Source organism: Zosterops lateralis, assembly GCF_965231275.1.
Source record: "Zosterops lateralis genome assembly, chromosome: 3".
Lineage (NCBI taxonomy): Eukaryota > Metazoa > Chordata > Aves > Passeriformes > Zosteropidae > Zosterops > Zosterops lateralis.
The window spans coordinates 107,712,338-107,724,188 of record NC_139764.1 but is presented as its reverse complement, the minus strand read 5'-3'; the positions used below and the strand labels follow the sequence as shown (position 1 = coordinate 107,724,188).

The following is an 11,851-nucleotide window of genomic DNA, read 5'->3' as shown; positions in this document are numbered from 1 at the left end:
TGCAGTGACAATGGCCTGGGTTAGCTTTGTGAGATCTGTTAATTCAAGGGGAAATTCATAATTCATAAATATATGTATGGTATTAACTACCAGCTGTGACCTCCTGGGAAAACAGTGATACGTCACATTTAAAGGAACTAAGTGTTAGTTTTCCAAATGGCTGTGATTGTTTCTTCTCCTGTATAAACAGTACCTCGATCCCTTTGCCATCCATATTTGCAATAATGCTCTAATTGTGGTGTTATAGATATGCAAGGTATACTGGATTTGGGAAGTACTTTGGCTTATATTGTTTTAAACATTTACTTCCCAAGTGCATAGGTTTCATCTTGACTAACTTGCTCAAGAAAATGAAATATTACCATGGCATTTTCAATCTCTCTTGGTCTTATAACATTTTCTCATTTGAAATACTGTTTAGTTCTCGTCCATAGAAAATTTTTTTCCAACAAATCTGCCTTTTTCCCTAGTATTTACTTAATAGTAACTTTTTTTCACCTTAGCTTTAGTCCTACATATGACATATTAAGCAGTTCCCATTAGAGCTACAGCTTGAGACTCAGGAACACTTAATGGCCAACAGACTCTTCCCTGGTGGAGAATGAGGATTCAAAGGAAACATTTGAGATTATTTCACTTTCATTATTTCTGTTAAAAAAAAGTTTGCACCTGGAGGTGTCATGAATACCCCTTCTTGATCTTCTTTGCCTTGTCAGACTTGGCCAGCACAAGCAGCTGAGATCTTTGCTCTATTTTCCCTGCATCTCTGTGCAACGCTTTTTTAAAAAGAGAATATACTATTATATTTTTCTAAGCCTTTCAGACTGCTGTAACATGATCAGGATTCTCCTGAATCTCTATGCACTCGATCTCTTCTCGTTCCTTCCTTTTGGCCCGTTTCTTTTTCTTGTGGTGCTTTTTGGAAGGTGGGAAAAAGGTTAGAAAGACGGGCAAAATAACAAAACAGTGCAGAAGTGTGCAACTGCCGGCAAGCAGCAAGCATTTGAACAGTGTGAAGGTCAAGTTTGAAGGCACAAAGAGAAGGGGGACCAACCCGATAAGAAAGGAAGAAACGTTCTGCAAAATGGCTGTCCCATGCTCTTGGAGGGAGTTCTTTATACACTGAGTTCGGGTGTGCTCAGTAGCTAATACAAATGTATAAAGCAGGGGTGCACAGTGATCTATGGCAAAATTCAAAGTGTAGATAAGGCACAGTATAGAAATGCAATCCATGTCTACATTCCATAAGGTCATCAAGCCAAGGACACCCAGCTCTATTGAGGTGACACTGAGAATTAACCAGAAATTTCCCAGAGGGTGGATAACCAGGAAAAAGGTCAGTATTAACACCAGCAGGATGCCAAAACCAGAAATCAGGACAGGCATAGTTACTGATAAACCATAGTGATCCATGAAAACAAAAGTAGGGTTGAACACAATGAACTTGATGCTCTGTATAAGAGAAAGTGGCCTCAGCTTCTCCAGCAATTCCACCGCTTCCCTCTGTGTGTTTTCACTAGTCCTGGCCACAAGGTACAAACGAGAAGCAATTATGTTGTTCTCATCTCCAGCTTTGGAGAAAATGATGTCATTTTTGAAGTGCTGGAACTCTGGCTTTTTTAAAAAGGAGCTCTGGAGGATGCTGATAAAGTCACTTTTGTTGGTTGCACTGATGTTACCCACTCGAAGGTATTGGTAATACTGTTCAATCCAGGACACGGTGTTGAACCCCTGGCTGAGTGTTTTTAGGTCTTCCTGCACAGTACCATTCCAGTACTCCAGAGGTTCATAGATGTAGAAGCCTATCACGGGGCTGTAGTTGCTGAAATACTTTTGCTGTATGAGGGCATAGGAGACACTTGGGGACTCACTGGCAAGAAGGTTGATGATGTTGGCTCCGTCGTTAATCTGTAAGCACCCCATGAAGGAGAAAGAGGCATAGATGAGATACAGTATCACCACAAATGGCTTGACGTAGATGTTGGTAATCCACTCGTTGTAGTGCTCTCGGAGGAAATGCTGGATAAAGTGGTGCTGGTACGGGTTGGTCTCATGGTGGGAAGTGTGCTTATGGCCATCATTCATCATGGTCTGGAACCACACGGGTTTCCTGTCCAGGTATTCTGCCGAGGGGATTTTACAGCAGAAGATGCTGTGGTACCGATTCTGCTCCAGCTGGCCAGCAAAGACCAGGCAGGAGCCAAAGAAAGAGAAGATATAGAAGTAGTTCAACAGGATGGAGACACACATGTTCTGGCAGAAGACTTTCACAGCTTCGATGTTGGTGAAGGGGCTTGCCCCCATGCCGAAGGCTATGAAGTACAAGGAGCTTGTCATGGTGTAGGAGACCATGACATCTGAGTAGGCGTCTGCTACCCGGTCCTTGAAGGGCAGATTCTCCCTGGTCCGGCGCCATCCTGAAAGAAGTTCGAACACTCCTTTGGTTCCATGACCTGGAATGAGGAAACAAAGTATATATGTGTGCATAAACATGTGTTTATATGTGTTTATATACATAGGGGGTCCAATCATCCCCCAGGTGTTTCATCCTCCAGCAGTAAAAAAATTCTGTCAGCTAAATTTTGTTATGTTTTTGTCACTGGTTAAAGAAATGGAAAACTCTTAAATGTCTGTCTAAATCCAAATACCACATTCACCTGCAGGTGCTTAAGGAGATATTCTAAGGCTCTCCACGCTCAGAAAAAAAAAATTAAGACACTAATTGATTTTAATGGATATTGAATTAGTTCCCAAATGGACTGCAAATACAGGAGAACATGAAGTTTGGTTCAAGTGTGGGGTTCATTCTAAAAATTCCTTTTGTCATCCTACCACATCTTTCAAGGTTTAAGGGATTTGACTTGAAATGCTTAAAAATACAAGTACCATTCTCTTCAAAAGAGTATAAATTAGAGGGATTATTTGAGAAATAAGTGGTTGTGACCAAGAATGGAACACCTGGTTCTTTGTACATGATAAAGGAAAAATTATGCTGTAAGTACAAATAATCAGAGTAATTTGTATCTTGATTCTCTGCCTACTGAGTGAAATTGGAACTTCTCAATGATAGAACACAAGTTTGCACACTATGAAAATTGACATGCTGGTAGTAATGATGGAGAGCAGAATACCAATGGCTAAGCCATTGGTCCACATTAATTGTCTGGAAAATGTATGGGTTTATTTTCTATGATTGTATCTGTGTCTTTTTCTGCTATCCAGATCTTCTCATGGTGACAAGGAGTTCTCTTAGCTCATGTGAGAGGATATTCAGAAAAGTCAGATGTGGTCAGTGTTCCGTGACAGGTTCTGACTTTGTATTCTGTTCCTAAGTGTTTTAGGGGCTTGACACATTAATAAACTAAAATTTAATAAAGATTTACTTTCATTTTACTTGTCACAGTCACAGTCTAAGAAGTCTACAGCTATTAAATTTTGCAACAGAATGGTAAAGTTAAAGCTGATCTTAATGGAAGACAAATAAACAAATAACAAATAAAAGTTATGTATCATGTATGCATATTCAGATTATGTGCATTTTGAAAAGAATATATGCATATGTACACATTCTTTTTTTTACCATTAGAGAATTTCAACTTGGGGGAAAATAAAAAAGCTAACATTTAAAAAAAAATTTAAAAAAGCTAACATTTAAAAAACAAAAGCCATTGGTTTGGCTTTCAAATAATTATTAGAACAATTAAAACAAATAAAATCACAAATTTGAATTTGGATTAGAAAGTTTTGAGTTCTCTGCACTTTGGACCTAGCCCTGAGAAAATTCTGGCCAATGTAAGCAGACACACTATTGAGCAGAAAAAGAAGTAAGAGTAGATTGCAGATGTTTCTGCCTCTGTTTGTGGGCCTTCACTCTCTGTAGGAGAAGAGTTGCATGAACCAAAGCAGGCACAAAGCAAAATTTCTCAGTTCAAACCCAGAAATATGACAGCAGGAGATTTGCAAATAATCAAGTGTGTGCAACGAAAGGTCTGTTGAGTTTGTCTTTAGATTTGTTTGGATTCATACAGCTGCTTATGTTGCCCAAAGCAGACTCCTGACAGCCGTTCCAGACAGGGAAAATTACAGCATAAACTGTCAGGTTCTGTGAATGTTACCTGCTCTACTGCAGATCAGTGTCCCCAGTGAAAGATAAACATGCAGTAGTACAGAAGTCTTGGAGTTAGTAAAAAGACTGGATGGAAATGCTGCTCTCTTATGAACCAACATCTCAGTTCAGGAGGGACCTTCAATTCCCTGGTAAGTTTAGGGTGAGTTGCTCAAATTCTCATGGCACAGCTGTCTTGCACACTGTCATTTCTGGGCCATCAAGCAGAAAGAATTGTCTCCTTCAGCTGAGTAAATCTGCAGAATCAAGTGACTTGAATGCAATTTTTATATGTTTAGAGCAAGTGTTTAAGTCTCCTGCAGAGTGTGGACCAGGCTGGCTGGTCACCGCTCCAAGGGCCCATGTCCTGACATAGCTTATTACCTGAGAGAAGAGCCCAACCCCACCTGGCTGTGCCCTCCTGTGTCAGGGTGTTGTAGAGAGCAAGAAGGTTTCCCCCTGAGCCTCCAGGCTGAACCCTCCAGCTCCCTCAGCTGCTCCTCATCAGACTTGTGCTCCAGATCCCTCCCAGATCCATCCCCTTCTCTGGACACGCTCCAGGACTGGAATGGGTGAAGCAATGCTCCACCAGCTTTGTCAAAAATTAACAGTAATATGGACAATTCTCTCCTTTTTTCCAAATCTCACTTATCTGCCCTCCTGTGATTTTATGCTCACAGTTGTACCTTTGCCATGTTTCTATTGTTATTAATTTATAACTGTGAATATATCACATTCTCAGTGATGAATACTTGAGTGCATTTAACCTTGGGTTAGCTACACAATAATTAATAGAGAGGGGCTTTATTGTCAAACATATGTGTGAAGAACTATGCAAGAGAATGCACTAAAATGTGTGCCCAAACTTGTGATAATTAAATTAATTAAAATTGTGATAATTAAATTAATTCAAAATTAATATACTCTAATTAAACTCAAGGCTTTTTTGCAAATGGAACAAATACTATCTTAAGGAAAATATTGAAATTTGCAGCTTCTTTGAGCATCAAACTTGGCAGTGATTTTCCAATGATTGTTATTATATAAAAGTAAAATTTCCACTTATTCCCCTTCTACAAGTAACTTCAATTCTATCACACAAACACAGGTATTAGGGAATACAGTGCTGTAATTCCCTTGTTGACACAAGGGGAAATCTTTGACTGACTGGTTTTCCCATGTCATTACTCTGATACCAAATGTTCCAGACATCCTCTGTTGCCCTCCCCAGATAAGCAAGTCTCTTCCCTTCTCCCAACAAGGCTAAAAATCCATTTTTCCTGAACATTTTCTGACAGTCCTCAAGATTCAGACAACATAGTCACTCTATAAAATTCTGTTCCTTCAGCTTCATTCCCAATGCCACAACTGCATTGACAGTGGAGTTAAGTTCACTGAGCAGTTCCAGAAAGGATCAGAAGGTCTTTGGCTCTGGGTCAAAACTGCCAAGTTTCTCTGGTACTAACATGACATGAATGAAGTACAGCAATTTTTTATTTGCTGGACAGGAAATGGCCTATGACTACTTTAAAGAAAAGGAGACAAGAAATTTTTATTCCATCATTTGTGAGGGTAGCAGAGCAAGGTAGGCTGCAGTGAAGATGGAAAGAAATAATACACTTTCTGCCTCAAATCTAAAAAAAAATTAATTATGAGGAAATATTTAAAATAAGTTGGAAGAGAATAGGGGATAGAAACAAAAAGAGTGAAATGAGAGATTAAATACCACTTGGTTGAGTTAAATTAAATCAGCCTGGAGAAATGAATCAATTACAATTTAAGCCACAGCAATCTCTGAACAATTAGAAATCATCTCAGGGGATAAATGGAGGTGGCATGGTCCAAGAAGAATGGAAAGAAGCAGCAAAGTATCTGTCTTCAAAAAGGACTGGAGCACTGTTTGGAAATGGGGCATGATTTCTTTTATTGAATCATAGAAAGTTTTGGTTCAGAAAGGACCTTTAAAATCACCTAGTTCTAAACCTCTGCTGTGGATGACATTTCAAAAAAATAGAAAAAATAGGCTGAATACTCTGGAGAATAAAACCAGCAAACAATAGCCTGTTATTAGTACAAGAAAATCAAAGAGAAACTGAGTGAGTTGGATTTTTTCCCCCTCATAGACTGGAATGCCAGTGAAAACTCAACAACATCCAACATAAAAAAGGTATAATAAGAACAAGAATCAAGTCTTTCTCATTTCTACTTGGAGAAGGAGAAGAAACCATAGGTTTAATTTGAAAAAATATAATCAAAATCCATTACATTAGATATCAGAAAAAACTAAGCTTTCTTTCTGCCTTTGAGCTTCATTAAACTCTGTAACACACAATCTAAGGAGGAGACAAAGTCTTCTTCATTGCAAGTCTAAAGGTTAGATTAATAAATGTTAATGTAAGTGCTGGGTACATCCTGCCAGTGCTGGGAGACAGATTATGTTCACATTCCTGAGGTCTCGTACTTTTGAACCATCATACCTTACTTTGTCTTGAGATGCTTAAGCTCTTTTTAAGCATGAAAAACAATCTGTCTTCAGTGTTTTCTTAACTAAAGCATGTCCATTTAGCATTTAGTTCAGCCCCAGTCAGTCAGCTTCTTTGGGATAGGAGTTTGGTCTGCATTTATCACTCCTCATAATAGCCATTGATACCTGAGTCTGAAGCCATGAGGCTTTGCTGGAAGGAGAGCTGCTGCCTGCTGCCAGCTTTTGTAAACTTTCTAGGAAGGAAGATCAGGATGACTCTGCACCTTTTTTTTTTTTTTTTTTTTTTTTTTTTTTTTTTTTTTTTAATGCACCAAGACATAAATATTATTTGCTGCAATAGGTGATAGCAGTCAACATGGTGATAACCTTGGTGCCTACATTATATTTCAAACAAACAAACAAAAAGTCTTGGAAATGCCATAGCACAGATTACTCAGCATTTCTGCACTGAGAAATCCAAGTATCGTACTCAGTTTTCATTAACAACCAGACATGTAACTTGTAATGTGTACAAAGAATAAGGAGGCACCTTTCTTTCAAATCATAGTGGTGGACAGGAAGTATATTTTTATATTATAATTCATTGCTGTGAGTCTAATGGAAATAAACTTTACATTATTTTATCTAGGGGGAAAACACCTTTTTTTTTTTTTTTTTTTTTTTTTTTTTTTTTTTTTTTTTTTTTTTTTAATTCCCCCTGGGGAATAGGTAATTCATGTTTTAGAAAAAACTTGTCTAGTTTTACCTAATAAATGCCCCATGATAGCAGGGGCCATGATCATTAGGACCATAGTGAAGCACAGAATCATGGAATCATAGAACAGCCTGGGTTGAAAGGGACATTAAAGACCATTTAATTCCAACTCTATGCCATGGACAGGGACACCTTCCACTAGACCAGGTGTGGGCTCTTTGGACTCTCTTATCCAGGTTTATTGATTTGAAAATACATCCCATTTTGGAGAGTTTAGGTTCACATCATAACTTTTTTTACAGAGAAACAACTTTGCATCTCAACACGCTGCAGTGTAGGATGCATTTGTTCTTCTGCTAAATCATTAATATTAGTATCATTAATATTGGTATCCTCACTTACATTTAAAAACTGAAGCACAGAGATTAAGCAAATTAATCACAGTCACCAAGGATTCTCTGCATCTCAGGGAGGGAAGAAGCAATACAAAAAATTATTAAACTACTTCTTTATGAAGAGTCAGTAAATCCTTAGGGATTTTGATGCAGAAGGCAAAGAAAATTTGAAGCTTGGTCGTACTTGAGGTAGCAGTAGGAAATGTGTACCTTAATCCAGATCCCATTCCATAAAGGTAAATCTCAGTATAATGCAAGTGGACCCTAACCACAACACTGAGTAAAGTAATTCCCAGCTTGATTAAGGAGAAGGAAAAGATAGAGAACATTTTTTCAAACCTGTATATAAAACATAGGTAGGAAAAAAATGGGTTTAATTTTACATCTCTCTAGGCACTTGTAAAGTGATTGTAATTGAATTGTTCACATGGCTGGGTTGTTGACCATTTCTCCTTTACTTAGTTTTGCCTTGGCTGTTGTTCTGCTTTAGTGGTAACTGAGAGGGCCTGATAGAGCAGCTAAGGAACTAAACCACTTACTCTGGTTACTGGTTTACCCTTTCTCCAGAATCTCAGTACTAAAGGTGAAGTCAGAGCTCATCCTGCCAGTGAAATGCCTGGGATGGTTCAGATTTTGGGGATAGAGGCTCTAACTCTGGCAGTGGTGCACTGATGGGTAGCATTGTCCAAAGAGAGATGTGTCCTTGTGCATAGGAATTTTCAGTGACATCACAGTATTTACATCTTCTGAATGTCACAGAGCTTACAGCAACTGCAGTAAAAATGAAGCCCAGTCAAGATCTCTTGCTGAAGCTCCTGCAGAAATTTTGTTTTCACTAAACCTATACTTCTTTATTTCATTTGGTACATGGCATTTGATGATATTTAAAAGCATTTAAACAGAGAAGTTAAGTCCTTTCTAGGTCCATTCTCCTGTGAGGTGACTACATGCACAATTTCTTCTCGAACCAGATTATGTAGAAATGCTGACAGAGGGGTTCACATCCTGCTGTGCCTTTCTGTCTTGAAAAGTATTTAGGGTAGAATTCTTCTTTTAAGTAATAGATCTCTATCATAATAAATTGTCCAATTTAAAAAGTTGGAGCTTATAGGAAGAATATTTAACCAAGTGCAATGAAACCTCAGCCAGCTGAGCCATCATCTTTAGAGACAGGGACCTCAGGGAAATCTCCAGTGCTGCACAAGAGGTTTCATTATTGCTAGATTTTAGCAGTTCTGATAAGCACAGAAAATGCACTTAAATCTGTCACAAATATCATAATCAAAGTCAGTTATATATAATAGATATTTTGATTTCCTTAAAAATATTTCTGCTAGACTAGGACCACTTTGCCATTGCCCTGAACATGTCAATATTTCCAGTTTCCAAGTTTTGGTGTATCCCCATCAGAACATGAACCTCATCTAAAAAGTAGCAGTGCAGCATGGGGCACTCCTGTTAAATATACAGACTATCCCTTCATGTGTACTCTGAGTAATTGCATTTATTTCTGCTTGCATGAGCACTTCTGAAAGCCTTTTTAAATAATTCTGGGAATTTCCAATGAGACCAAAACATAAAAGCATTGGTCTCCTCGCAGGCATTTAGGTGGAGCTTGGCAAATAGCAAGCCCTGACTTTTTGAGGCTGAGGAGCAATGAGGAGAGGCAAACATTTGATTCTGTCTGGAGTTGGCTGTATAACTGCACTTCAGAAAAGCTCAATAGCAGCCTAACGCTGCTCCCATGAAATTCTGCCAACTTCTCAACCACAGCTGCAGCTGCAGACACCTGTACAAGAAGGAAATGGTGTAAGGATGTCACATTCACAGCTGTAGTTCCTCCCTTGCCTTCTAGTCTCCTAAGAAACACCAACCTATAAATTAGATTAACACAAATCTGTCTGAAACACAGATTAAAAGTTGTGGTTCATGCTCTTTTAGTCTCCTTTCTGATATGTTCCCTCTACCGGTAATTTGTTCCACAGACCTTGACAGCCCTCTCATGCCACCCTTTCCAATCCACCTCAAAATAAATGTTCCAGACTGCACACAGAAGCCCAAACATAAGCAAGCAACTATGGGAACTGAGCTAAATCACATGGAGATCATTTACTTACACATCACATCCCTTTGGCACATCCTTGATCTTTCATCAGTTTCTGTCTCTCATTTTGCAGGCTCCCAAGGCAAACACTGCTATCCTTGTTTACACAGAGACCACCATAGTGGGACCTCGATCTTGATTTAAATTAAAAATAATTAATGCTAACAAGAATTTGGCATCTCTGATTTTGAATCTTGTCCAGTTTTGGGTCTTTCATATTGAAAAGACCTTTCCAGAGCTTCCCCATAAGCATCCCTGGGTAGAAGCCCAGAATGAGCCCTGGAGATGAGCCAAAGACCCAGCTAGCCCAGACACAAACATGCTTCTAACTGAACTGTAATGACACCTCTTTGTATTCAAAGTTCACTTGCTACAGTTCACTTTAAGGTCGAATTTTACAAATTTTCATGCCTAGAAACTCTTCTTCTTGTTTGAAGGAACAGAAATATTAAATAGCAACCCCCCTGCATTGAAATAGAGCTGAACATGGAGAATGTTTCAATGGATGTGATTAATAACCAGGCTGCACACCTCATTAAAGGAGATTTACGTTTGAGCTAATGTATATGGCTTGCAAATTGTACATAAAGTTGGAATCCTGCTTAGTTTTCTGCTGTGCTTAGCAATGAATTAAAATGCTTTTCGCTGTTTCTCATTTAAGTCTTTTAATGAACAATGTAAGCAAGAACTGCACATATGGAAACTGCTATTTATTGATGAGAATTTAAGTGACATATAGAAGAAAAGATAATGAATTTAGATCAAGTCTTAAATGAATTTACTATATACTCGTTCATGCTAACAGCATAGGATGAATTTGTGATCCATCTGATCAGAACATTTTATCACCTGGATTTTATGATCTACTAACATGCAAAAAAATAAGATACTAGTGAAACTTAAGGAAGGAAAATGTTTCAATCAAGTGTAAATTCTGGCATCCAGCAAAAGTAATCTGTACTTGAATCATTATAGAAACAATACATCAGGTCATTTGCAGCTTTCTGGTAAAGATGGAGCAATTACGGATTCTTCAAAGAAAAGCAAAGAATGGTTAAATAGTTAGGGAAGTAAATAGGTATGAAAGAATACACATCAAAAAAATGACCAATGCATCTGTATGTTTGAGGGAATGAAGAGAATGTTTGAAGGGAGTGGGACAAATTTCTGGAGTTTTATGCACGAGACAAGTGTAAAATGTTATTAGTGGTGGGACCCAATTGTGAAAGGAGAAAATTTTTTACCTTTCAGTGACAGGATATATTTTTCTGCATAATCTGAAGTTTCTGAAGTTTAAGATTGCAGACATATCAAGTAATAAGCAGAAAAGGTTAATTCGTCACTTTTCCCAGGGAAATTATTCATTGTAACAACAAACATCTCCTTTCTGGAACAGATGGAAAATCACCTGGGAAAGGCTTTGTGGGGATTAATCTCCTTTGAAATGGATATAGTCACTCTGATCATTAATATTTTTCATACACCTCCAAAGTCTAATGGGGCACCATCTTCTCACTGTGACTGCAGAGCTGGTGCTGGGGTTAACTTGGTTTGAGACACCAGAGAGTGAGTGCTGCATCTTGGCTGAAGAAGCTCATTTTCAGTTGCTACCCCAGGGACAAGTTCCAGCTGAGTAAAGCAGGGCTAGCCTCTACCTTGGTAGTTACCAGGTCAAATCCTGTCAAATTCCTACGCTGATAATTCCTATTTGGAAATTACTCCTGCTGGTGACACTGTGGTGCAGAGCACAGCGTCTCTGCTCTTCCCCTGGGCACTGAGATTTCCACCTCGACTGCTTATCTTGATGTAGCAGCACACCTTTACTGCAATGAGGAGAGAACTTTAGAGCAAAGGGAATGAACCTCTCTGCTGACAGGGTGATATTTTTAACAGTGTTGTTAGTGCAGGATTTGCTGACATTTGTTTACTTCAGAAAAGGGATGGGAAGGCAGAGCAGGAGGCGACATTGGCCTTTTGCTTCTGTTTGCTGGGAGTGAAGGAAATTCAGCGACTGACTCAGCAACTTGAAAAATAGGTATTAAATCTCCCTTTCCCTCCCCAAAAAGCC

General features: G+C 38.7%; 1 protein-coding gene across 2 annotated transcripts in view; it reads right to left on the bottom strand.

Moving 5' to 3' along the window:
* Positions 1 to 819: 819 nt before the first annotated feature.
* Positions 820 to 11,851, bottom strand: part of PTCHD4 (patched domain containing 4) — a gene marked incomplete at both ends in the record, with an annotated part of 80,766 nt that continues 69,734 nt past the window's right edge. For both annotated transcript variants that reach the window (XM_083858274.1, XM_083858275.1), the window contains one exon: positions 820 to 2,453. In XM_083858274.1, coding sequence (XP_083714400.1) covers positions 820 to 2,453 — 1,634 coding nt within the window. The remainder of the gene's footprint in view (positions 2,454 to 11,851) is intronic.